This window comes from Solanum dulcamara, chromosome 11 (assembly GCF_947179165.1).
Source record: "Solanum dulcamara chromosome 11, daSolDulc1.2, whole genome shotgun sequence".
Taxonomy (NCBI): Eukaryota; Viridiplantae; Streptophyta; class Magnoliopsida; order Solanales; family Solanaceae; genus Solanum; species Solanum dulcamara.
Genome location: NC_077247.1, coordinates 54,787,225 through 54,812,270, shown reverse-complemented (window position 1 = coordinate 54,812,270; position 25,046 = coordinate 54,787,225). Strand labels below are relative to the sequence as shown.

At 37.1% G+C, this 25,046-nt stretch overlaps 4 protein-coding genes across 9 annotated transcripts in view; 2 read left to right on the top strand and 2 right to left on the bottom strand.

Annotated features, from left to right (window-relative positions):
* LOC129873235 (ubiquitin receptor RAD23d-like) lies at positions 1-5,683 on the top strand. Of its 3 annotated transcripts, XM_055948284.1 has the most exons (13): positions 144-244; positions 689-745; positions 840-1,001; positions 1,127-1,180; positions 1,578-1,654; positions 1,748-1,804; positions 1,902-2,079; positions 4,182-4,349; positions 4,430-4,495; positions 4,568-4,615; positions 4,700-4,806; positions 4,991-5,069; positions 5,366-5,683. In XM_055948284.1, exons 2-13 carry the CDS (start codon positions 743-745, stop codon positions 5,480-5,482), a joined length of 1,116 nt encoding a protein of 371 aa, XP_055804259.1. In that variant the 5' UTR covers positions 144-244; positions 689-742; the 3' UTR covers positions 5,483-5,683. The 3 variants fall into 3 exon arrangements, with proteins under 3 accessions (XP_055804260.1, XP_055804258.1, XP_055804259.1); XM_055948285.1 differs by lacking the exon at positions 689-745 and having other exon boundaries at positions 1-244; positions 5,312-5,429; XM_055948283.1 differs by lacking the exon at positions 689-745 and having other exon boundaries at positions 8-244.
* A 739-nt stretch (positions 5,684-6,422) lies between these two features.
* Positions 6,423-8,490, top strand: LOC129872321 (uncharacterized). Its single transcript, XM_055947272.1, has 5 exons — positions 6,423-6,873; positions 6,983-7,086; positions 7,183-7,354; positions 7,443-7,605; positions 7,723-8,490. Exons 1-5 carry the CDS (start codon positions 6,703-6,705, stop codon positions 7,737-7,739), a joined length of 627 nt encoding a protein of 208 aa, XP_055803247.1. The 5' UTR covers positions 6,423-6,702; the 3' UTR covers positions 7,740-8,490.
* A 303-nt stretch (positions 8,491-8,793) lies between these two features.
* Positions 8,794-18,033, bottom strand: LOC129872320 (NADPH-dependent diflavin oxidoreductase 1). Of its 3 annotated transcripts, XM_055947269.1 has the most exons (12): positions 17,762-18,033; positions 17,539-17,616; positions 17,286-17,390; positions 15,472-15,563; positions 14,104-14,288; positions 13,314-13,408; positions 12,722-12,796; positions 12,531-12,641; positions 11,079-11,216; positions 10,740-10,859; positions 9,831-10,047; positions 8,794-9,739 (listed from the first exon to the last, which is right to left on the bottom strand). In XM_055947269.1, exons 1-12 carry the CDS (start codon positions 17,900-17,902, stop codon positions 9,210-9,212), a joined length of 1,887 nt encoding a protein of 628 aa, XP_055803244.1. In that variant the 5' UTR covers positions 17,903-18,033; the 3' UTR covers positions 8,794-9,209. The 3 variants fall into 3 exon arrangements, with proteins under 3 accessions (XP_055803244.1, XP_055803246.1, XP_055803245.1); XM_055947271.1 differs by lacking the exons at positions 11,079-11,216; positions 12,531-12,641; positions 12,722-12,796; ... (4 more) ...; positions 17,539-17,616; positions 17,762-18,033 and adding an exon at positions 10,535-10,602 and having other exon boundaries at positions 10,740-10,758; XM_055947270.1 differs by lacking the exons at positions 10,740-10,859; positions 11,079-11,216; positions 12,531-12,641; ... (5 more) ...; positions 17,539-17,616; positions 17,762-18,033 and adding an exon at positions 10,535-10,613.
* A 557-nt stretch (positions 18,034-18,590) lies between these two features.
* Positions 18,591-25,046, bottom strand: part of LOC129872893 (protein SWEETIE) — a 34,559-nt gene continuing 28,103 nt past the window's right edge. For both annotated transcript variants that reach the window (XM_055947842.1, XM_055947843.1), the window contains exons 39-48: positions 24,031-24,486; positions 23,327-23,392; positions 22,880-22,977; positions 22,699-22,789; positions 22,437-22,572; positions 21,620-21,930; positions 21,418-21,552; positions 21,126-21,284; positions 20,928-21,053; positions 18,591-20,369 (exon numbers count right to left, since the gene is read on the bottom strand). In XM_055947842.1, coding sequence (XP_055803817.1) covers positions 18,897-20,369; positions 20,928-21,053; positions 21,126-21,284; positions 21,418-21,552; positions 21,620-21,930; positions 22,437-22,572; positions 22,699-22,789; positions 22,880-22,977; positions 23,327-23,392; positions 24,031-24,486 — 3,051 coding nt within the window. In that variant the 3' untranslated portion in view covers positions 18,591-18,896. The remainder of the gene's footprint in view (positions 20,370-20,927; positions 21,054-21,125; positions 21,285-21,417; positions 21,553-21,619; positions 21,931-22,436; positions 22,573-22,698; positions 22,790-22,879; positions 22,978-23,326; positions 23,393-24,030; positions 24,487-25,046) is intronic.

The following is a 25,046-nucleotide window of genomic DNA, read 5'->3' as shown; positions in this document are numbered from 1 at the left end:
GAAATAGTTGCCTTTCCTAAGGTTATATAGATTACGTCAGATACATTAGTTGCGGTTTTTCACTGTGACTCCGACTTCAGAATTTTCTGCTCTCTCAGAGCGTTCCGCCGGCGACGGCTGGAATATTCATTTGCTGGTTCCATAAAAAGTAGAGTAACGGGTAAACAAGAGCTTGAAGATGAAGATTTTTGTGAAGACTTTGAAAGGCACGCACTTCGAGATCGAAGTAAAACCAGAAGATAACGTAACCAACAACCTTTTTTTCTCTTATCTTTCAATCGCATGTGCTGCTTGAATATGCTTATTCACGTGCAATCTAATGTGTGTATCAAATTGAATGGCTCTAGCTGCATTGGAGTCTGATTAGGGTTTTGAGTGGCAGCTCATGTGGTTTTAGGGGGTTACTTTAGATATTCTGAATGTGTATCTGTTTTTGTTCGAGGTCAAGTTATGCTCTTTAGTATACGTGTTAATGCTGCTTATTAATTTTTCTCGGGATATCCTTATGTGACTGCTTGAAATAGTACTCAATTTGGTGTTACACGGATAATTTGTTTGCTATTTAGTAGTTTTAATTTAATTGCTGCACTGCAAGTACTACAGTACTCAACTATCAATTACTTGCTTCTGGTGTCGTAAAAATGCTTTCTGTGCGATTTTGCATACTGGCCACCGTTACTTGGACTAGTTGCACACAAGTTAGGCCATTATCCAATGAATTAGAAGCTGCATTATTCATTCTATGGTAATGTTCCCTCCTTCCTCCCTCTTCCCCTTCTCCATGCTTTTTTTTTTCCTTTTCTGCAGAAGCTGATGTACCAATATGGCTAATTATTCAGGTTGCGGATGTGAAGAAAAACATAGAATCAGTTCAGGGGCAAGATGTCTACCCTGCTGCACAACAGATGCTTATCCATCAGGGTAAAGTTCTCAAGGACACTACGACGCTTGAAGAAAACAAAGTTGCTGAAAATAGTTTTGTGGTCATTATGCTTTCCAAGGTATCAACTGTACAAGCATGTGCTGAGCAATAGGTTTTTCTATTGTTTGGCTCTGAGTTGTGTGAACGTGTCTTTTTACATCTTGTCTAATGCTGGTACTGTCCATATTTTCGTGGTCATTGTAGAATAAGGTCTCATCAACTGGAACCTCATCTATACCAGCAGCTCCTTCAAATACGGTGAGAGCTTAATTACCTTCATAGGTTCAGGTTGTTCTCTTACTTGCTTGCACCACCGCCACCTTGCTCTTTGCTTTCAGAATAAAATATTTCTTCGTTTTAGATGCATTTATGCACTTCTATCCATTGGCTGGTATGGCGATGTTCACCCCTGGTTTGATGCTCGAGAGTTGAGACTACATTTACGTCCTTTTTTTAATAAGGTTTTAAGTAATTTTTGTAACATAATTTATTGCAGGAAGAATGCCTTATGGAATGGACATATTTTCATTCTCTTGTAGAGTATCATTTCACATGCCATTCTTGCGTAGCAAGTGTAACAATATTTTATTTGAAAAATTGAAAGATGGTTATGTTTATCAAGATTTTGAGAGCTGATATCGATCTGTATGGCTAGGCACAACCTGCTGGTTCCACTGACCAAGCTAGAGGGACGATAACAGCACCTCAAGCTACTGCTGCAAGTGCTGCACCGTAAGTTTCTCCTCCTGGTATCTTTGTTTTCCTCACTGGTCGGATTTACTTGAATTTTTGTTGGCTTAGTCTTAAGATTTGTTTTGTCTGCAGTCCACAATCTGCTTCTGAGTCTGCTCCTACTCCTGCCCCTGTGCCTGCTGCTGCTAGGTGAATACATATGACATGCTTGGTTTAGGGAATTGGCTATTGATTATATTCATCATTATCTTGTTTTTAATGAGTATTACTCCTTTCTGTCAAACAGTTCTGTAACAGATGTGTATGACCAAGCAGCATCAAACCTTGTTGCTGGAAGTAACTTGGAGGCCACAGTTCAACAAATTCTTGATATGGGTGGTGGAAGCTGGGATAGGGATACAGTTGTGCGTGCTTTGCGTGCTGCATATAATAATCCAGAGAGAGCTGTTGATTACTTGTATTCTGTGAGTCTGCAGCTAGCTTTGCTTTTGAGATCCTTTTTTGTGTTCCTTTTTTTTGCACCTCAATCCTGGTTAGATTTTGTTACGAGGTAAATTTAAATTTATGCTACGTTGGCGGTGCAGGTGCTTGACTGGACATGGAATTTAAGATATTCATTTGATTTATGTAATATATTAGTCGCAGTGGAAGAAAATAGCAGTGTTAGGTAAAAATTAAGTTCGGTAAGAAAAAGTATATCTATATTCTACAGATCCAGCACAATCTTTGGTTGTGAAATAAAACGTAAGAACAACTGTGTCTCAGTCTCATACAAGTTGGTGTCGGGAAATAGAATACTTGATGGATTTGAATTTGTGGAAGTTGTGAAAGATGGATAGAAATGGAACAGTGTGTGAACATTTCACAGCGTCCTAAAATGAGGAGTGTATTAACTTTTTTTGGATCAGGTAAACAATTTCATTAATCACAAGGCCAAAATCGGCAGTATACAACAAGTATACCAAAAAGTAAAGAACCTACAAAACGACATGGTTCTCTACAAAATACACTCACTCCTCTATACATCCCGGAACTACATGAGGGATCGAAGACTACTCCTCAACTGTTCAAAATTCATTTCTACCCCTTCAAAAGCCCTCCTATCCCCCCCCCCCCCCCCCCAAATAATCCACATCAAAGCCAGAGGAATAATATCCCACGCCCGGCACTTTCTCCTACTTCTTCCAGCAAAACAACAGGTCCTTCAGAGACCTTGACATCACCCAAGACATACCAAATCAACTGAACATATCCCACCAGTCTCGTGGCCATGCTGCAATGAAGTAGAAGGTGGTGATCTACATTTTCGCCCGCGTCCTTGCATAAATAACACCAACTAATGTAAATGACCTTTTCTCCCCCAAGGTTTTCTGCCGTCAGGATCACCCTTTTAATCACTAACCATGTGAAAACACACACCTTCCTCAGCACCTCCGGAATTCTGATCGACTTTACAGGAAAAGCCTCCTCCGCCCTCACCAAAAGCTTCTCATAAAAAGACTTGACAGAGAACATGCCGTTGTTCCCCAACTTCCATCTCATTGAATTGGGTCTGTCAACTGGCTCACAATGCTGGTGCATTTAAGGTAGCAACCTTTGAAACTCATTCGCCTCCCAATCCTGGAAGTCTCATATAAATGAAACATACAGAGTAGCTTTATTTACAAAAGGGGCATTTGTTGAAAGCCCCGGTTTACAAGCTGTATACTAGAGAGAGAGTTCATTGTAAAAAACCAGCTTCTTAAATTCCCATCCAGTCATCTGTATAAACATGGGTTTGCTTGCTGTGTGCTCCATGCATACACATAAAATGGCAAAATGTTCTTATTGTGTAGCATTGAATTTTTTCCTGCTTCTCAAATGCCCCCCTGTTACGTTTCTTTCCAGGTCACCCAAAACATGCACTCTTAAACCTTGTGCATTGATTGCCTTTAGGAGTCGTTTGGTAGATTGTATTAGCAAAATTAATGCATGCATTAATTAGGTGTATTAGTAGTACCTTGTTTGATACACTTTTTCATGTTATGTGCATTAGCTATACACGCTATTGTGTATTAAGGTTTGTATTACTAATACCATAGATTTCTAGGCATTAGTAATGCAAGGGGATTTAATGCATGCATTAACATGATTAAAGACCCAATTACCCTTCAAAAATTTTTTCAAATTTTTTTTAACATCTTTTCCACCATAATTGTTGAGGATATTTTTGTAAATAAATATTTTTAGGCAATGCATGCTATTTTAATTACACTAAACCAAACAATGCATAAGAAATATTTTATCTATAATTAATGCAAGCATAACTAATATAAGCATTACTAATACATTCTATTTAGCATTATTTTAATACACTCTACCAAACGACCCCTTATAGTTTATTCATCCATAGAGTTTCATATCCATTTAAACCTGTTTTGCTTAGGAAATGGGACTGATACATGAAGTAAGAAAATATAATTATATGATCCCTGTTTGTAGTCTTATTAAGGTAGACACGGGTATGTTCTTTTAATTTCTGTGGTGCATCTTTGACCTATACTGAAAGCACATTAATTCCTTTCAGGGTATTCCTGAACAAGCCGAAATTCCACCTGTTGCCCGTGTACCTGCTGCTCCTGCCGTTACTGCTCCTGCCAGTGGACAGGCTGTAAACCCTTCAGCTCAGGAGGCTTCACAACCACCAGTTCCTTCCAGTGGACCAAATGCTAATCCTTTAGATCTGTTCCCTCAGGTAGTAAATATACCAGGAAAGTTAAATTTGCCTAGTTATTTGTTGTGACATTATCCTAAATTTTGTATTTACCCAATCAGGGCCTAACAAATGTGGGCTCAAGTGCTGCTGTTGGAAATTTGGATTTTCTACGCAATAGTCCACAGGTGGGTTATATGCTTTCTGCAAGTTAGATTTTATAAGTTTGAAAGCATAATTTTGTACTTCTCCATTAATAGTTCCAGGCCCTTCGAGCAATGGTGCAAGCCAATCCGCAAATATTGCAGGTATGGGATATTATATGCTATGATCAGTTTGTTTGCGTCTAGCATTTTCAGACATGCTAGAACATGATGTTTGTTTATCTGCAGCCTATGCTCCAGGAGTTGGGTAAGCAAAATCCGCAATTGATGCGGCTTATTCAAGAACATCAACCTGACTTCCTGCGCCTCATCAATGAACCTGTTGAAGGGGAGGGGTAAGAACATTTGCTCTTCTTCTTCTTTTGATTTGGGACAAATTTATTTTTCTACTAAAAGTGCATTTGATTGAACTGCATTTAAGAGCTGGTTTTATGTGTCTGACTCTATCTATTCTAGATCCTTTCTTTACCATCTTGTGTCTGTATGAGAGACTGATTTTCTCATTATACGATGTATCAGGAATGTGTTAGGGCAGACCGCAGGAGCAATACCACAAGCTGTGACTGTTACACCTGAAGAGCGGGAGGCTATTGAACGTGTAAGTTATTTATTTGTCCTGTAGCTTGTATCAAATAAAGTGTTCTGTGATAGAGTTTATTCATAATAGATTGCAAATATTTTGACGCTACATTAATAAGTTGGATTTTGGATTACGACACAATCATTTTGAGAGGAGGCGGAGGCATTGCATTTGCAATTATTGATGGTTTAATTTGAATGCTTTTACTTTGATATCTGAAAATGCTGATGGACCAGTTCTGCTTGTTTTTTTTTTGTCAGCTGACATAATTTTCTTGCACTTGTCAACTGTGGTTGGTGATATTGTTTTGGCAGCTTGAAGCTATGGGGTTTGATCGAGCTTTAGTATTGGAAGTATACTTTGCCTGCAACAAAGATGAGGAGCTGGCTGCAAACTATCTATTAGATCACATGCATGAGTTTGACGATTGACATGGATAGACCATAATGCTATTTGACCTGTTATAGTTTCCATTATAGTTATTTTGCTTCTCCTCATTTAAAAACTGAGCGACCTCCTATATATCTTGCCATGTGGAGTACATTTTATTTCCTCATTTGCAGCGGCTAGCCTTGATACTCGGCCCCTTTTGTATAATGGATCATATTATATCAGTCAAATCGTCCCTGCAAGTTCTTTCTTCATTCCTCCTCCTCCTTTTTTTATCGAGTTGGGTGGTGGCTATGGCCACGCAGTTGCCAAATCAATTTCTTGCCTTGTAGGTGTCTTTTGTGTTTAATTTACAGAATGTGAACTTAATATCCCTAGTTGAAAAAAGTATACCTTGTCTGACGGCTAATTTGCTGGACATGAAACCTCTAAGATCATTATTTCTTCATTTCTAGGGCAAGGGGGGGGGGGGGGAGGGGAGGTGTACGAAAATTTATTCCCCCTTAAACAGATGAAGTCATCTCTCGTATATAAATAGCATTTCCCTAAAGTGCCAAGGAGAACATTAGTGGTTAATTTTTTAAAAAAACCTGGTTAAATTTTCGGCTATGCATTAAAAATTAGTAGTTAAAACCTGGTTAAACTTTATTCACAATAGAAAGAGTTTGTACAATTTCTTTGGTTGCCCCTTGGTGGGTGGGGGAGGGGTGGAGATCTAGAAGCGTCAACTCAATGAACTATGTCGTAACCATAAATAAATTTCTACGACATTCATCTGTCAAGTGAAGCAAGAAAAAAGTGAAAAAGAACCAAACCGAGCATGTTGAAAAAGTCAACACAAAATAGCTGTTGGACTGATTAATCAACAGGAAAACGTCTTTATCAAATGGTAAACAGGAGAAAGTGTAAAAAGGCTGCCAGGTCTGTTTCAGCACTACCCAGTCCTTTTTAACAATTTGGCAAATGGAACTCCAGCGATTCAAAGAATTGGTTAAAATGGAAAATGACATGTTCCACGACAGCCATCAAGCATTCATGAATTGAATGGAGTTGTTGACAACTTCAAAGGTTGAAATAATTGAGTCTAACACGTTAGCAAACAAAGGGAATTAAGAAATTAATTTGTCAACTTCAATTGCTTCTCTTCAACTTGACTTCTTCTTCAATTGCATGTATGTGCGTGTGTATATATAAACAAGATTTCACTCCAGTTTCTAGTAAGTAGCAAGCTCTCTAGACACTTGATAAATTGAAAACAAACATGGGACTATTTGGAAGAAAATTCAAGGCATCAAAAGTTACAACACTGGCTAACCTTGCCATCTCAAGGATTTCCATTCTGAAAAAACAACACCAGGTTAGGTGCTCACTTGCCCTTTCTGATGTTACTCAACTACTACATCTTGGTCGCCATGAAGATGCTCTTCATCGAGTAAGTTTCCACGATATATACTCCCTTTTATTCCTCTTTTCTCTTCTACCTTAATTCCATTCTCCTCCTTTCAAGCAATTCAACTTCTGATCATTTTCACCATTAACAGGTCGAATTTGTTATCAAGGAACAGAACACTGTAGATGCACTTTTAATGATGGAAAGGTATTGTCATCTCCTAATAGAAAAAAGGGTGCTCATAAAAACTAAAGGGTGAGTACTACTTGCTTGTATATATCTTATCGAAATTTGCAACTAGCTAAATTGGAACATCTCTCTGATACAATATGCCCGCGAATGTTTAAACAGGGAATGTCCTGAGGAGCTAGCAGAGGCAATCTCAAGCTTGATTTATGCAGCTTCAAGATGGGGAGAATTCCCAGAGCTGCATGAACTTCGTGAGATTTTCACCTCAAGATATGGGAATGAATTTGCGTCTCAATGTGTTGAATTAAGAAATAATTGTAGCGTGCAGCCAAAGGTAGGACAGTTGAATTTATTCTCTCTTCCCTAAAATTGACGGAGATTCATGACTTCTCAAACTTGTCTGATCATGAAAATTTCACCAGATGATACCTAAGCTATCAAAATGGCACACGGGTTCAGGGAAAAGACGCGATATGCTTAATGATATTGCTGCTGATTGTGGTATCAATTTGTGTGTAAAGGATGAGACTTGTCAGATATCAGAATCAAAGCCAGAGGTTAACAGCGAAAATGGATGTGCTAAAGGTATTTTCTTGACTATTTTTAATGGCAATCACTGCTTGTGAGTGAAACTTCAGATTCTTAATTCACATTAAAAAAAGATTGAAACTTCAAATGGCATGACATTTCTTACCATTACAGATGAAGAGGGATCTTAACAAGGCATAGAAGCAGATTCAGTGATCAAATTGGAGGGTAGTCAGTACATAATGCCTGATGCTTTTCCTATCAGCAGCAGCACTACTAAGCAAGAATTGTTTGGATCTATCTAAGCCTAATAAGGGAAAAGCATTATTAAGGCATGGTTGACTGACAAGCATCTTTGCAATCATGCAACCATAACATATTCGCTAGGAAAACAGCGATAGAGAAGCTGCATGTGACAGAAGCTATTCAGGGAATCATGTAACTGTTATCTTACTCATTAATACTGCATCGAGTGCCTAGCTTTCTTCATATTCTTTTCTTAGCTAGGAATTTGCTTGTGTGTGTATGTTGGGGGTGGGGAGCTCTTAGCTTTTTGTTTACCCAGATCATTTATGTAGACAGAAAACATATAGGTAGGTAGATGTAGATCAGTAAACAATCACATATGTTCTGCACAAAACATGAGGTACTGCATTTATTAGATTCCCACTTATAAATAACTTGCGCTCCCTACGATTCTTCAATATTCGTTTTTTTTTTTCCAATTATGCTCCATTGTGTCAAACTTTTCATTATTGGAGTAGTTACAAAATCTCTACGAATAGGATTTCTTATTCCATGATATTTAGATGAAGTTCCCCTTTAAATAAGTCCCTTATACCTATAGTGGTCTGTAACTAATTCCTAAGATCCATACAAGGGTTTGAAGTGCTCCCTACCAAGTTTTTTTTCCCAAGTTAGAATCAAGATCTCTAGTTATAAGTGATGGGAGCTACACTCTTTGCCAGGAGTGCCTTAACATTTCCATTTTGCATAGTTAACAGGATTAGGGAACTCAACTGGATAACAAGTCAGTGTCACTAGATTTGATCTTGTAACATTACCGTTTAAATTATAACTTCTTGATCATCAATCATCATGCTGATTATTAAAAACGAATGCGCCTTAATCAGTTTACTTTTATATCTATATTCGAAGCTGTATAAGCTTGAAGAAAAGGTTAATCAATCAGTAATAGCCAAATACGTAAATTTCTTTTCATGCTAAAGAAATTAATCATGCTACTTGAAAAAATTGCCATACTTGCCTTTTCTGTTTATTTTGGGATAAAATAAAAAGAAATGCTACATCTCAAAAATCCGTAACTTCACATGAATTCAATTCCCAACACAAATGTTGCACCATATAAGGGGTCGCTCTGGATTTACAGCTCCAATTGAACTTTTTCTGACAAGCAGATAAAAGTCCTCCCCAAATGACGAGAGAAATTGTCCTAGGCAATGATCGAGCGAGACTTCCTTCTGATGCACTCTGTTCTGTCGATAGAGCCACCAACTTTTTTGTGAATACTAGATACAAATTCCGCGAATGAATATGGTAAATATGAATCATGTAGAAATAACTTGGCTGAAAAGGGCACGGATTTTTGGCTCCTCATCCCTAGATTTTAAGGTGAAGATGGAAAAGATACCAAGCAGCGGTCAAGACCATGCCTCAACATGATACTTGCCTGCCTTTTCCAATGCCCTAAGCCACCTCACTGCAGTGTCCTTTGGAACCCCGCCTTCTTTAGATACAATTTCTTCAAATGCCAACAGCACATCAGAAGGCATTTTATTGGCAGAGCCTGCGACATACACAGCTGCCCCCTCGGTTAATAGATTCCATATCTTAAAGCTTGCTTCTCTCATTTTATGCTGCACATAAACCTTCTGTTGCTGGTTTCTGGAGAAGGCAGCAAAAAAGCCACCACCTTTTTCTTCAGAAAGGACTCCACCCTTTTGTGAATGGAACAACCAAAAATCTCGGTATAAGAAGTCATTATCTTCATTTCTACAACCAAAGAAGAAAAGAATGGGAGCAGTTGGACCGGATTGACTCTGAAGGGCTCTTTCCTCCACAAACCCACGAAAAGGTGCACATCCTGTGCCAGGTCCAACTAGAATGAGAGGTAGTGAAGGTGGAGGGGAAGGAAGAGAACCTTTTTGAAACCATGCTGGTATGAGGACACCTGTTTAACATAATCCAAAAACCATCATCAAAGAGTTACAAGAGGTAAATGAATTAGGCATTGTAATTACAAATTACTCCAATAACCGTACTTTTTTGAGGATCAAGTTCAGCTAGCCATGGCGAGCAAAGACCTGTGCGCTTCCTCTTATAAGGTGTTGTCCACGCCACCACACTAACTGTTAAATGCACTTGATTTGGATGAGCTGAGTGAGAAGAAGAGATGGAAAAAGCCCTAGTTTTTAGTGGAGGTACCAACTGAACCAACCATTCAAACGGCATCTGAACGGATGGAAAATCATCCAATACCTGCAATACAGTATGGAAAGTAGAAAAATATCAAATAGTGTAAGAAAATGAGGCATTAACAGCAGAAACATTTTTATAATTCACTTCCAAATCAAAAAGTGATCGTCCGTGAATCGATAAGCTAACCATAAACGGGCATTTCTTTTATAAGGATGGGCCAGCTTGCGTGAAAAGGCCTTATTATTTATTATTTAATAGAAGGATCATTCTAGGAGAAAGACCAAGTGCCTCCATGTTTTCCAAAACGAAAACGTGTAGTCTGTAGCTCTTTATCCCATACTTCAGCTAAAAATAATGTTGGCTACCTAACTAAAATATCAAGTTTTCGTTGCTTGCAACTAAAGGGACTAGCGGAAGATGTGCTCATTTCTAGATTTCACATTTAGAGTCTGATTAGTTACTAGACCAAAAAACAATCGAGCTATTTTCTAATTTGACAATCAAGATGCTGTAATGTGAATGTATGACAGGGTTAATGTTGGCTAACCAGTTTTTGCTTCCAAAAGAACTAGGCCAACTTCTTGCTTCTTAGTATGTCTTCTTAAACTATAGTACCTATATATTACATGAAACAAAAATCTACCATAAGAGAAACCATATTACTGAAGAACCCAACAGTAAGTGGAAAATGCCAATGAGCACTACCAGGCAACTTCATTAATCTACACAAAGAGAGGAAATATTTTCATCACCTCCAGTACAGTTCTTCGTTCCCTCTGATTGTAGTCATAAAGATCATCCCTTCCTTCTGGTGAGGCAAAGTACTGAAGCCTCTCCTTCTCATGTTCGGCAGTGGCAAAATAACTCATAACCTGAAGAAGCCAATGATCCAAATGAGTTATCAAATTACTATGACATGTGGTGATCATGCATAACATGCTATTCTACAAGCAGCACAAAGAAGATGAACACAAGATGCATCAGTGAAGTCCAGGCACATAACAAAGACACAACAGAAGATATTAATTATACAATGTCATGGAATATAACTTGTAAGAACACATAAGAAATTCAGGCATTCCATGTCTTACCTCAAAGAAATATCTTCTTGGGGAAGCTGATGCAACATCCATTGCCAGTTCCACAAAAGTTTTCAATCTTACAGGGACCTTCAATGTATTTCTCAAATCATGACTTTGTTCATTTTCTTTATTATCTTTAGGCTGAACCTGAAAAAAATGTACATATAGTAATATAAGAATTAAAGAGTTCCTTTCTTTGAGATTTAACTATGACTTTACTAATAAAATCCTATTAATTACCCCAAAAAAAGGAATAAAATTAGCCTTTTCAATTGATCAAGTGATAACATTTGCAAACCCTAATCTCACCACAAAGAAGGGAGAAAAGAAAAGAGACGATAGATCTCAAATTCCATATTTTAGAACAGATTTGTATACATGTTCTCATTAAGTCATCCAAAGCAAATGAACTTAAGCTACTTCAATGCTTTTATTTACAAGACCATGGTTCTGATGCCCAGGAACTTATCCTAGAAGTTGAAGTGATCTAACCTAATTTTGGATATGATGCCCCGTACCTGTACAAGAAGTGCTAATACATTCCCCCCCTCCTAGCTCTCCTACAAGGGAGGTCTTGGTGGTGCCTGTATTGTAATAGTTTGTGCTGCTGCTTACCTATCTATTTCTGATTTCTTCAACTTTAAAAAGGTTCCATCTCACTGAAATTTTTGAAGTCAAATTTTATTAGCAAAGTAGCATAAGAAGGGACAGGTACTCACTCCTCATATGGCACTTAGGAAGTCAAGTAAAGTATCTGTCACATACAATCTTCATATAACCCCCAAAAGATAAACTACAGAGGGAGTTATTTAGTCTATGCACAGATGCAGACTTGTCTTCAAACACCTCAAATTCCTTCCTTTCCACGCAGCCCACAGAATACATGCTGGCACAGTGATCCACAGAATACACTGTTATTTATTCTGCTTTAAAAAAGTTCAAGGGGTAATAGAACCCCCACAAAGTTTGTGTAACTGGAAATTCGACCTTAGTTTAGGGGTGTACTTATGCCTTAAGCTGTAATTGTATCTCTTTAATTAATTGATGTTTTAACTCCTTATTTTTGTTCTTTCTTGATATGGTAAACTGCAGCCCCAAATGCACTACTTAGGAGCCCAGTAATGGTCCTTCCAACTTGCCCCCTTGGTTAATTTAATCCCAAATTAGAGGTGCAGGGTCTTTACCACTAGGGCATTGCTCCCTTGTCTACCATATACCAAATCCTTTACAATACTTGTACACTTTTCCTTTGAGTTGCACTTAGCATTTCAGAATACTTGCAATCCACGTGATAATAGACCCATATTAACATGGGTAAATCATGCTAACCACATTTCATGAAAAATTACACAATAAATACCTTCAAAGATGCATGAACACAATATAATGTCTAGGAGGAAGATTTGAAGGAGCAAGGTCCTAGTGACAGCAAGAGAGTCAAGAAAGTAGACAAGTACATACTCGGATATATGATTCAGGGTTCAAATTACAGCGCTTTATGAAAGCATCAACAGCTGCAGCATCTTGGCCAGGAAGAATATGAACAACATCACCAACCTCATACTCAATAGTCTGAGATCACAAAGGAAATCATCAAAAGGATCATAGGAGGTGAAAGGAGTAAAAGAGAGATTAGAATGTACAGCTCTTACAGATGAAACAGCTTCAAATTCAAAATGGCGGACATCTTTCCCACAGCCAGCTTTACTTAATGGATCATTTTTAACCTACATCAATATAGTGAAAAAAGAGAGAGTATATCAATGCCTACATCACAACCATCACCATTGAAGAGAGAGAGAGAGAGAGAGAGAGAGAGAGAGTTATATATTCAAACTAGTGGAGGCAACATCTTCTTTTTAGTGGGGTTTTGGTGCCATATTTCTGCAGTAAGCACTTCTTAGAAGGAAAAACAATTATATATCTTGTTGATGTAGTGGTTCAGAATTCTTTCTTAATGAAAAAAATAAAGTTCCTCAATTGAATGACACTAATTATGATATGTTCAAGGATGACATCAATTAAATGTCATTTCTGTTGGAGCTCAGAGATGCTCAGTATATATGCTACTCTTCTAGAGAGACACTATCAATTTGTTACAATCACTTTTGCTTGGTAAGAATCACAAGTGAATCCACAACCAAAATCCCTGTTTCAGGAGCAGGAGCTATTCAACTTCCACAGGTGACAGCTCCAGTGCTGCACTGACAGATATCTAAAGAAATGTATATAGAAATCGTGTACCATTTTTAAGAAGCACTCGGGGCTGTACTTTCCAGAAAGTTTTCCTGGCAGTATGAAGCGTGTGCTCTCAATCTGCATCTCAAGAAGCTTGACATCTGCAAATTTCACAGGTTTTATCACTATTCCAGCATATTAAAAAAAAACAAATTGTGAAAAGCACAAGGAACAATACTTAGATGCACTCATGCATCAAAATGATAGCAAGAAAATGATTTTCCAAAGCTTAAGAGTGACAGGATAACAAGTAAAAATCTCATGATGGTCCTGATTGAAGGGCGGAGAATTCGAAATTAATTACTTATCTTATTTCTTCTTTAATTAGAAATTCTTTAAAGATTTCTATTTTTTTCTATAAATAGAATCCGGAGGTCCTTATTTTCATTTTTTTTCTTACTGATTTAGAATAGAAAAAGTTATCAAATAGAAGAGAACGTATAGGAATTTCCCAGATTAAACTACACAAACTTACGTATGAGTTCTACGTTTCAAAAAAAAAACTACTTATGTGTGAGTTCTCTTTTGTATTGTTCAAGGTTTTAGAGATATATATATTGATCTTTCCCTTTAAGGGAAAGTTTCTCCATAAATCCAGGCTTATAAATGCTTTCATGCACTGTTTTTTTTTTGATAAGGTAAACAATTTTATTTACAATTGTGGAACCAAGTATACAAGCCATACACCAAAAAAGAGAACCTATACCATAATATGGTTCTCAACAAAAGAGGTCCAATCAATGACCTGAAGTTTGAAATGGATGTTGATTCCTCGAAGTACAATTTAGTAAGTTACCTGGGATGGATGAAAAGTTAAAAGTCCCTTCAGCAACATCATGATATGTAATCTGTACTTTAGGTTGATCCATCAAACTCATATTTGAAGTCATTAATTCTGGACCTTTAGGGAATAATTTTGGTTCTTTTTGGTATAATGCTTTCCACAAGGTGGACATCCAAGGATCCAGAGCACCTTCATACCTGCAAAAAGAAATTGATGCATCGATTGGATCTTTGAATAGAATAGCTTCTAAATAACAAGACATTCTTCAGGGTGCCCATGATAACCAGATGAATGGCATGCTAAAGTGAACAGACATGAGGTGATAGACAAAGAGATGTTCCTAATTTTTTTTTTTATGATAACTGATAAATCCGCTCTTTTCATCTTCGGAACCTGGTGGATAATGAACCGCCCCTCTATCCTCTCCAACATCCCTCCCCCTCTAACCTAAAATTGCCCGAGTATTTGAAGAAATTTTAGAAGAAAAGAGGAAAGAGGAGCACTCAACATAAGTTGGTGAGCCTTGTCAAAGCAGTAAAGCCATTTTAGTCCTAAAGAAAAGAAGCTTCAGAACATGAACTCAACTTCAATCACCTAGAGAGCAAAAACTTCTGCATTCTTAAATTACCATTTACTACGAAACTAGGAAGATTCAAGATCCTAACATGTAAATTATTTTAGATCTGTCTCCTGAAGAATTAGATTGAAGAAATTTAATGCCATTCAATCCCAGTGGTTTAGTTAAATTAATGGACAAATAATCATCCTGTATATCACATTAGAGTCTCATTCTTAACAACTGCAAAAGACGATGAAACAACATGCATCTGGTGAATCGTTTTGACAGAAGGAAACAGAAAGGTGCTTTGAATTAGTTTAAAAAGGGACTTTAAAGATAGCGTTTAACTCAATCCAAAAGATCAAGTTTAATTGTATAATTTTTTTTTATCGCTACTAATTTTGTTTTACTTTTGGTGTAAGGAATTCATAGAGGAGGCTGAATTACTGTTAGCACTAATGGAATTGGAATTCCTACAGGAATAGAAGGGAGTACTTTTGCTTTTTGCTATACCTGTAAAGAATGGTCAGTGCCATCTTAGGGAAGTACATTATAATCCTTGCATTCTCCACAGAAAAAAGGGCAAAAGAAGAACAAAAAAACAAAAGATGATGAAACATCAGAAGAAAAGGACAGGCAAAACAGGAAAAGTGATGAAATTTAGACCCTATTTCATTATGAGTGGTTTCCTGATTCAACCAATCTACAACATAATGTGTGCATTTACAGTGAAGAAGGCCAGATCTTCATGCAGGAATCACTGCAGATGATCAGGCAAAATAAATCTACTATTCCTCTACAAGATTAAAACATAACAATACCCTGAAGGGTGCTGATCATCTCCCAGACCTCTTTCCACCACTGCTGTCGCACCAAGATCTGCAAGTCTTTTGTCAAGTTTCTTTGCAACGAACTGCAGCAATAAATTACATACATCAACATTCAAAGATGGAATACATAATTGCATAAAGCTAAAATTTTCTAGATTAAATATTTGCTAGGGAAACAAATCAGACGACAAACATAAAATCATCCAGAAACATAAAGCACAAATATTGACCAGGATCACTACCTATCTTTGTTATAAAGAGACTAAATATCTCTTATGGAAAGACAAAGTTGTAAAGTAATTTCAATTACTTAACTGATAAGCCTAAAACACCATTAAGACACAGACCAGAGTTATATTTCAGAAAAGCTGGAGGAGTAAAAAGAGTTTTAAAAAAAGAAAAGTAGGAAGATTAAACCTTAGGGGTTTTCTTTCTGCTATTATCATTTCTCCTCAGCGTACCATCCTCTTTCCACAGTTCTTGGGCTACTATGTCAGTGAAGTTGAGGTATCCTAACATCATGTTTTCTTTCTTTTTCCCCCTTATTTCCACTTTTTTCAACATAAACTAGTGGTGCACAGTTAAATAAGAATTGTAAAGAGGATATTCATTCTAAGAAGAAACACTGTCCACCTCTAAGTCTCTCAAGCACATTAAAGTATGAGGATTGCACCAAGCATGGAAGTCTGTTGGTTGCTGAAAATATAATCTTTTTGATCTAGATTTGATTTTGAAGTTCCACAATAAGCTCTATGTCGTAGGACTAAGGCCTGGGTCACTGGATTCACTCCAGAATCTGGCCCTATATGACTACATTGGTAAAGTTCTTGCATAGCTGAGGATAGGTATTCCACTCGCTGAGTCTTTTTGCATCCATGGCTGAATGGCTAAAGCGCCTAACTCATAATTAGCAAATTTGTAGGTTCAATTCCTACTGGATGCACACCAATGGGAACATTTGGAACAGTCCATTTTGGAGCAGAAGGGCTGTTTTCAAGTAGTGTTCGATCGATTACGTATTGATTAATATTCGATTGATTGGTCTGAGGTTATAGACAAAAAAGATTTGTCTAAGTAACTTCGTTTCCTGTTTGCTAATCAGAGTGGTCAGCACATATGGGATTTGCCAAATGACTAGTACTATTATTCTGTCCCTATTTATCGAGGAAATGAAAATGGCTGTCTCTAGCCATTGAGGAGATGAAAATGGCAAAGCATATTCTTGTTGTATGCATGGGCAATGCAAATATTTAAAGGCTGTACATAGCAGATTAAATGCCCCCCATTCCTCCTATGTAGTAACAATCAAAACATGTTGAAACACAAAAGCCTAGTCAACTTTTGGCAAATCATTTTTCGACTTCTCTGTTCCATTCAGTGCTTTACCATTCTCTTCCAATATATTAGTTACGGGTTTCAGCTGTTTGAAATGAATGTATTGCTGGTGACAGTTAGTAATTTGGTGAAGGAATAAAATATTAGTCATCTACCATTTTTCTGTTATAAATTATTCTCCTTACATTAGTGAATAGACTTTTGATCCGTTATTAAGTCACAAAAGCTAATGACGTTGGTTCTACTCATGGTTTTGTATTGTTTAGGAGAAGGGCATAACTGCATAACAGTTACATGATTCCCATATCTAGACTTTGTGCTATGGGACACCTTTCAAATTGAAATTGTAGACATCGATGAACTGAACCAATTAAAATAAATCTTCAAATCAGACTGAGTTGCTTTTGATCTTATGCAAAATTAGCAGCTAGACCATGAAAAACAGTTATTAGGTAGAGCCAAGTATGTACATTATATTTCTGGTAGCTCGAATCACCCAAACCAAACACAGCATAGTTGACTCTACTAAGCCAACTCTGGGTAAGATTCCTTTGCAAGAGAAACTTCCAAAACACCTACAAGAAAGATAAGAAAACGAAAAAAAAGAAGAAGAAGAAGTTAGAAATATGTAGAGACATACCTCCAGGTGTTACTTGAAACATCAAATATCATGGACATAGATAAACACACGAGAAGCTTAACGGCGATAACAAACAAACAAACCTTAATAGAATCTGGGTTGTCCCCTTGACCTGTAGTTGAGACCACAAAGATTACAATTTCCTGGTCCGGTAGAGAACTCTAATAAAAAAGAATGAATAACCAATCAAACACAAGTCATTAACCACAATCAGCTAAAAATAATCTAAATAAATACTGATTTTAACTAGTTTAAAATTGAGGCGTAATTGTTTCTGAAGCAATAAGGAGGGGAAAGAAGAATTACAGGGTCAAAATCATCAACAGAGAGCAACAAGACGGGGCATCCTCTGCGCTCAGCTTCACGGCCAAGACGCTCAGCGGCGTCTATGGCATTACCAGTCTCAGATGCATATAAAATCAATAGCTTCTTTGGCTTCTCCTCCATCACCGTTGATTTGTTACTGCAATTGAAATGGAGTCTTTGGAATTCAAAGAAGATACTAACGGAACGACAGCGTATTAGTGTTTACGGGCGCCGTCATATAATGGGAAGCCGCGCTAAACCCAATTTTATTCAGTAGTAGTGGTATTAGTTTAGTGCTTTTATTTATTTATTTATTATACAGTACTTTAAAAAATTCATTAAATTTTATTTAATAGAACTTCCACTTTCCTCTTCCTTTTTGTCCAATTGATATCTGATTTTATGCAACAAAGACATCCAATTTTTGAATATTTTAGAAAATCTGATTAATCCCAAAAGAATTAATCAAGCATTTTAAATTACGTCTAAAACAATTTTAGGAAAACATCACGTCTAAAATATTAAACAAGTCATAATTACGTCTTAAGAGATGATTAAATTCCAAAAGAACCACTGAAGTACTTGAGTTTTCATTCAATTCTTAGCCATATATTGTAGTCATCTTCCGTTTTACCAGAGTCAAAAGGGTTATTTGAGTCTACAGTTATTCAAGAGATTAGGTTGATAAGTTAAAAAATTTCCTTAAATATGGTGGAAATAATCGTCTCGTGTTTTAACTACCTAAGGTAAAACACACAGCTATATCAATTGAGTTTTATGGCATATACAAAGCTTAAGCTGCATCTCTTATCTATCTTTAGCAAAATCATTAGCTCATACACAATGCATAGCACTCTGCAGTACATTCATGGAGAAGAATTATCTTTACAATGAAAATACGTTAACCTCACACAGCACTAAAACAGTTTTTCTATCTTCAACAAAAATTGCCAAACATTGTCAACAATAATACTGACTTTACATAAATCTATTGTGGTGACCTTTCCTAATTTTGGTGTCCCAGTATTTTAACTTCAATGTACAGCCTACTGTGCCATTAAAGGCTTCAACTGTTTCTTGCTAATCACATAGGGTCAAAAGAGCCTGGACTTTTGGAGGCAATTTAACGTGGTCATCATTTTTTGTCGAGGCTGACTAGTTCGTCACCTTCTAAATTTTTAGGAGATTGCTCAGACAGATCTATATTAGAACGCTGGTCTTCGTTTTCTGCTTTTCTCTCTTCATCGTGATCCTTGAGTGAGGTTGTGTCTTTCATATCCTTCTCATGGTGATCCTTGACTGAGGTTATGTCTCTCATATCCTTCTTCTCATGGTGATCATCAAGTGTAGTTTGTTCTAAATTTTTAGGAGACTGCTCAGACAAATCTATATCAGAACGTAGCTCTTCGTTTTCTGCTTTTCTCTCCTCATGGTGATCCATGAATGAGGTTATATCTTTCAAATCCTTCTCCTCATGGTGATCCTTGTGTAAGGTTGTGTCTTTCAAATCGATCCGCTCATGGTGATCATCAAGTGTAGTTTGTTCTATTTTTTTAGGAGACTGCTCAGACAAATCTATATTAGAACGTTGGTCTTCGTTTTCTGCTTTTCTCTCCTCATGGTGATCCATGAATGAGGTTATGTCTTTCAAATCCTTCTCCTCATGGTGATCCTTGAGTGAGGCTGTGTCTTCCAAATCGATCCGGTCATGGTGATCCTTGAGTGACGTTATGTCTCTCATCTCCTCATCCTCATGGTGATCATCAAGTGTAGTTTGTTCTTTCATTTCCTCATTGCGATCATCAAGTGCCATGCTTTGTATTTCAGCAGGTTGAAGATTCGGCAAAGCACCTTCATTTGTTTCACTAGATTCCGCTCTACTTCTATGATGATCATCATAAGAGGAATCATGTGCTTTTACATCTTCAGCATGTTCCCCCAGTTCAGAAGACAAATTGCCACCCGTTCTCTTTTGGACCTCCAAATTTTCATATGTTTCAGTGCCTTTTCCTACCTCAAACTGAGAATCAGGCAAGATCACATCATCGTGGTGTAAAACTGCTCTATCCTTCTCCATGTGGTGAGCATCAGATAACTTGTCATCATGGAAGCCATCTTGGGAACCATTAAGATCCTGTGTCTGGTTGCTGCTATCGGCATTGCCTGACAGAGTCTCATTGTCACTAGCCATTCGATTTTCAACAGTAATTCCTCCTACGTCATCCTCAGGTATTGAAATAGTTTCTCCCTTGAAGCCACCACCTGAAATTGCAGCAGTAGTTTCTTCTACCTCATCCTGTGGTACAGAAATGGATTCTCCCTTAAAGCCACCATCTGAAATTGTGTTTTCAATTGATCGAGAGTCCTGGAAATCAGTTTTAGTAGGATCAACTTCGTTAGTAGAAGGAAAAGACTGAAAAGTATCCCAATCATCTTCTTCCTCTTCCTCTGAATTGTCCTCCACCTCTTCTCTGCAAGCAGCTGAAACGATATTTTCCTCTTTTCTACATTCCTCGATTTTTGCAGGCAACTTGATACTAAAAGATGGTCCAGTGGAATTGACTTGTTTCTGGTTCTGGTCTTGCATCACAGAAGAAAGTATTATATCCTGCAAGCATAACATTCAATACTATGAATATCTTTTTGGTTTCTGCTAACCAAAACTGTATTTACTCATATTGAGCCACTCAATACATGCATAAAACTATAAAATCCTTTAAAGCCATAGTTTACTGCCAGACTTTAATGTTAGAGAGAGGAAAAAGTCTCCAGCTCAAACCTTAAATGCCGGATTTCGCAGTCAAAATCCCAAAAGAAGAGAAAGGGCTGGTGCACCCTACATAAGAGAAGAACTCCCTTGCAACAATCTCTGTGCAACTACTGATTTAAAGCATCAGAAAATGTTCGATGCACTTTCAAATATGACAGTATTCCAATCAAGTTTCAAATTCATTTAAGCCAACAAATTTAAGCCATGATCTGAAGTTTTGTCCACAAAAAGAATCGAACTACTATAACATTTAATTAATACTAAAAACAAGGTATGTAAGTAGTACAAGGTTCTTAACCTCTACAGTGACCTTACTTGTCAATATTACTAAATCAGAAGAACTAGAGAGCATCAAGAAAGAACACATATTTCTCATATTTATAATAAAGTTATCACCTGCAATTGTTGTCTTCTCATCATGGGCATTGTCAGTAAGACCTCCTTGATACAAGCAGATGAGTCAGGGAGTTGAGCCAGTTGTGTAACCAATTTTATAGCTGTGATCTTCAAATCACGTGCTTCCTACAATGTAAACAAGAACCATCAGCCAGTGAAGGCAAACGAAGCAAACATAAGTTTCATATATAGCAGAACCTGAGAAGAATTCTCTGAGGTTGTACAGAGGAGAACAGCTTCCAAAAACAGATTCATTAGGCATTTCTGACACTCATTAGTTCTTGAGAGTGTCTGAAGAAGCATTAAAACCTTCAAACACTCCCCAGCAATAGCCACCACTTCCCTGTTCATAGGTGTCTGCCACCAACAGAAAACCATCAGGTTCTGTAAGAAGCGAAATTCAAATCTATAGTCCACCCCAGCCCCTGGCGCCAAAAACAAGAATATAACTTCTGCACGTGGAAAATATGTAAAACTGAACTTTGGCTACCTTAAAGAGTTTCTGGATTACAGATCCAAGGTCTTCAACAAGTTCCCCAACAAAGAATACAAGGAAAGAGTAAAACTCCGAATTGATTTTCCTTGATAGCACACCTTTCAGTATTTGCAACCCGATTGCTTGGACCTGCAGTAGACAAATTATGTTCGCTAACCAGTGAACAAAATCATCATTTGAAATAAAATCTTCTTACCTGAATGTCAGAATCAGTAAGAGCACTCCTGAAGCACTGGGTGGCATTGCATACCATGGCATAAAATACTGGCTTACATCCTTGGTTTTCTTCGAGAAGTTGAATTTCAAAAGCTAGTTTAGCAAATGATGTAGTCTGTTCAAGAGAGAGAGCAAGCTTCAACAGCAGCAGTTTATGTAAGTTGGACCTCTTATTCTCAAGCTGATGAATTCCTTTAGTGCAATTGTCAGCCAAAATAACACTCGCAGTCAGACAAGTTCTTGTTATTGTCATCAAGTAACCAACGCTATCATTTCCAAGTTCAGAGATATCTGTATTTGAAGCAAATAACCATCACTCAAGTATGATAAATAAGTTATTGTGGACTACTTCACGATTGGAAATTAATAAATGGACAAACTGCACTTTCTCTAGATTATGCAATCTAACCTGGAGCTCACAATTTGGCTCAAGAACAGTTTTTTTCATGTTTCCAAGAATTTCCAGATTTGAAGGTTCTCTAGTTTGGAGCCTAATTTGCATTAACTGACAAATTATTTACTGCTGGATTGACAAGAACCTGAATAGAGTGAAATGGGTATAGAGGAGTCGTATAGCTGACCCCGACCAATTTGGGATCAAGGCATTTTTGATTGATTTTTACATAACGCAAAAGAAACACAAACATAAAATAAACTGACTCCATACACTGGTGGAAAGAGTTAATTATTAGTACCGGACTGAACAAGATACTAATTGAAACAAGCTCAAAAGCTTTCTTTAGAGCTTAATAATCTAAAGAGGAAGGACCTGAATGCTCCTTATGAGAATTGCTTACCAGTAACATATGTTTTCATCACAGAAGTTAGACATTGGACAAAATCATGAACTCTTGAAAGAGAAATTTCGGTTGAAGCCCTTTCAATGCACTTGTAACCAACCAAAAGAAAAGCCAAAATTGATTTCAAACCCATCTGCATGAAAACCGTAAAAAAAAAGATCAACTCTCAACGGATGAAAAATTGAGATGTCGAAGCAGTAGAAGCTTAAAAATATTTACTAGAGATCAAAAGGAACTGTCTGTAAAACATGATACCCACCTTTGGCTCATATTTTTTTAGAAGTGTTGGTGCTGTGGCAAGTAAGACAGAAACAATATCGTCCCAGCTTGAATGGTATTGAGAAGTTGCACTGACAAAAAGAAAGCAAGTTAGTTCAAAATTACTTTTTGTTACTGTTTCATGGATAAGGTAATTTGATATAATTGAAAAGAAGTGGTACCTTGTGAAGGATTTAAAAAGAAGCGCCAAATAAAGTTCTGATACTAAACACACAAAACTTTCGGTCTTCAGGAAATCCATAGGGCAGTTCTGCACAATCTGCCAAACCAACCGAAAGAAACAAGAAGTTCAAAGGACAGATCTTTCTGGGGATCTTATGCACATATAAATAAGCAATTGGAATATGTGCCTGCATCTACTATAAGAAAATACATTCAAATAAAACCATAGAAGAACTTACCAGCATCGAGTCCTTTAGGTTACAGGAAAGATATTATATATGACAACCAAAAGGCCGCACATAAATGGAAAATCATAAGCAATGCAGAAAAAGGCAACAAACATAAAACCAGGATACATATTAATTTCATTTAAATTGATGGAGAGACCCTTCGTTACCTACATCTTGAAAGTAATAGCATGATCATGACATGAAATGGGATTTTACCTGTGATAAAATAGAGATAGCAAAATTGTCCCATGTATCTTCAACAAACATGGAGAAAAAGCAAACCTGCATCCAATTAAATTTTGAGCTTTGATTAGACTTCGTAAATGAGAATATCTAACCTAACACTTCCTGCATCTCCTAGTGTACAAAATTTCCCTTCTTTTTCACTAAAACAACAATTTAGCACTTCCCTAAGACCCCCCCCCCCCTCCCCCACACACAAAAAAAAAACTGCATCAGAGACGATAAAAAGGAAATGAAGGATGATTTCTTCTAGTAATGCATACTCTCTAGCTTGATAACAACGGGTAATAGGAACTCCAAATGTCTGGTGGCTCCATTTATTTAATCAGGTAGAGCTCTGGTGGCTCCATAATGCACAAACCCACAAATAAAACACATCAGAAAATTTCAAGATTCAATCGCAGAAGCTAGCATTTCAAGGTTGATGATAATCAAGGTTCAGAATTAGAATGTCAAAAACTGAAGAATCAGAACATGGATATTCTCTAAGAAGAAACAAATTGATCAATGGCAATAATTACACTCTATGTTAGGTTTTGCATAGTTGATTATTTGATGTCTAGAGAACCTTAAAATGCACACCCAAGAAATATAACATCCATAATGTGAATCCGACAGAACAGACAATCAAATTACATTAGAGTGACTTAGCATGAATAACAAGACACTGAAAGTACCTGCAGCAGTTCTTGACAGGAATCCATAGTGAGAAATCCTACACTAAAGAATCTCTCTGCTAACAGGACTTGAAACACAGGCAGAGCAACTTCGCACAACTCCAAAGCAATTGACTTTACTTCATCACTAACAAAGCCACCACTTAATATGGTATTGACAGAACCAATATGTAGCCTAGATTCACCAAGAACCGAATCTTGCCCCTGAAATAGAAGAAGAAGAGCAAAGCCCCACAAAAATCGAAATTCTTCTGAACCCAAATTAACCATGCTATAACCCGAAATTAAGTCTGTAATAGACTGGTTTTCAGTTTCTGAGGATCCTTTTATGTAAGTGTTCGAAGGAACTGCATCTAATGCCACCGCTTGCACGATCAGTGGCCAAGCTTCTTCCAGACATGCTAGCAACTTAGTTGAAACTAGTGTAGACTGAATCCCATCAAGAAATGGTTTCCACTGCATGTAGCGCATATTGGAACATGGGTAAGAAATTGCCAGAATTAGAAGAGAGAGAGAGAGCAATTACTTTAAGGGCCATTTGGACATGCGATATTAAATCATGATTTGAAATCAAATTGATTTGAAGCTGAAGCTGAAGTTGAAGTTTTTGTTTGGACATGCAATTATGGAGTAAGTTGTATTTTTTCCCATAAACATGAACCCCACAAGGTTTGACTATCAAAATTTCTCAATTCTTATACAATCTTCCCAAATGAGCAAATCATAGTTCACAAATTATGGAATATCCTAAGGCGCCACATTGATAAGTTGAATATCTCCATGTTCCTTTTAGAAATAAATGTTTGCAATTACAAACTTACAAATACACATAATTTAATAAAGATCCACTAGTCAACAACAACAGTAATTCGTTATTCTTTAATATAACCCTTTCACACCGTACAGACAATCTCTTCACAGCGAGCATGAGTCCTTTTTTTGCAAAATTTAAAATGATGGGTCTTATTTTACAAAACATAAACTCCTGAATCAAATTATATATATTAAAATAAAAA

Coding starts and splice junctions, on each gene's coding strand:
- LOC129873235 (XM_055948283.1), top strand. CDS start 179: ATGAAGATTTTTGTGAAGACTTTGAAAGGCACGCACTTCGAGATCGAA. Junction 245..839: donor AAGTAAAACCAGAAGATAAC/GTAACCAACAAC, acceptor CTAATTATTCAG/GTTGCGGATGTGAAGAAAAA. Junction 2,080..4,181: donor CTGTTGATTACTTGTATTCT/GTGAGTCTGCAG, acceptor AATTCCTTTCAG/GGTATTCCTGAACAAGCCGA.
- LOC129872321 (XM_055947272.1), top strand. CDS start 6,703: ATGGGACTATTTGGAAGAAAATTCAAGGCATCAAAAGTTACAACACTG. Junction 7,087..7,182: donor GTGCTCATAAAAACTAAAGG/GTGAGTACTACT, acceptor ATGTTTAAACAG/GGAATGTCCTGAGGAGCTAG. Junction 7,355..7,442: donor ATTGTAGCGTGCAGCCAAAG/GTAGGACAGTTG, acceptor AAATTTCACCAG/ATGATACCTAAGCTATCAAA.
- LOC129872320 (XM_055947269.1), bottom strand. CDS start 17,902: ATGGAGGAGAAGCCAAAGAAGCTATTGATTTTATATGCATCTGAGACT. Junction 12,797..13,313: donor CCGAGTGCTTCTTAAAAATG/GTACACGATTTC, acceptor ATATTGATGTAG/GTTAAAAATGATCCATTAAG. Junction 9,740..9,830: donor TGAACTTGATCCTCAAAAAA/GTACGGTTATTG, acceptor TATGTTAAACAG/GTGTCCTCATACCAGCATGG.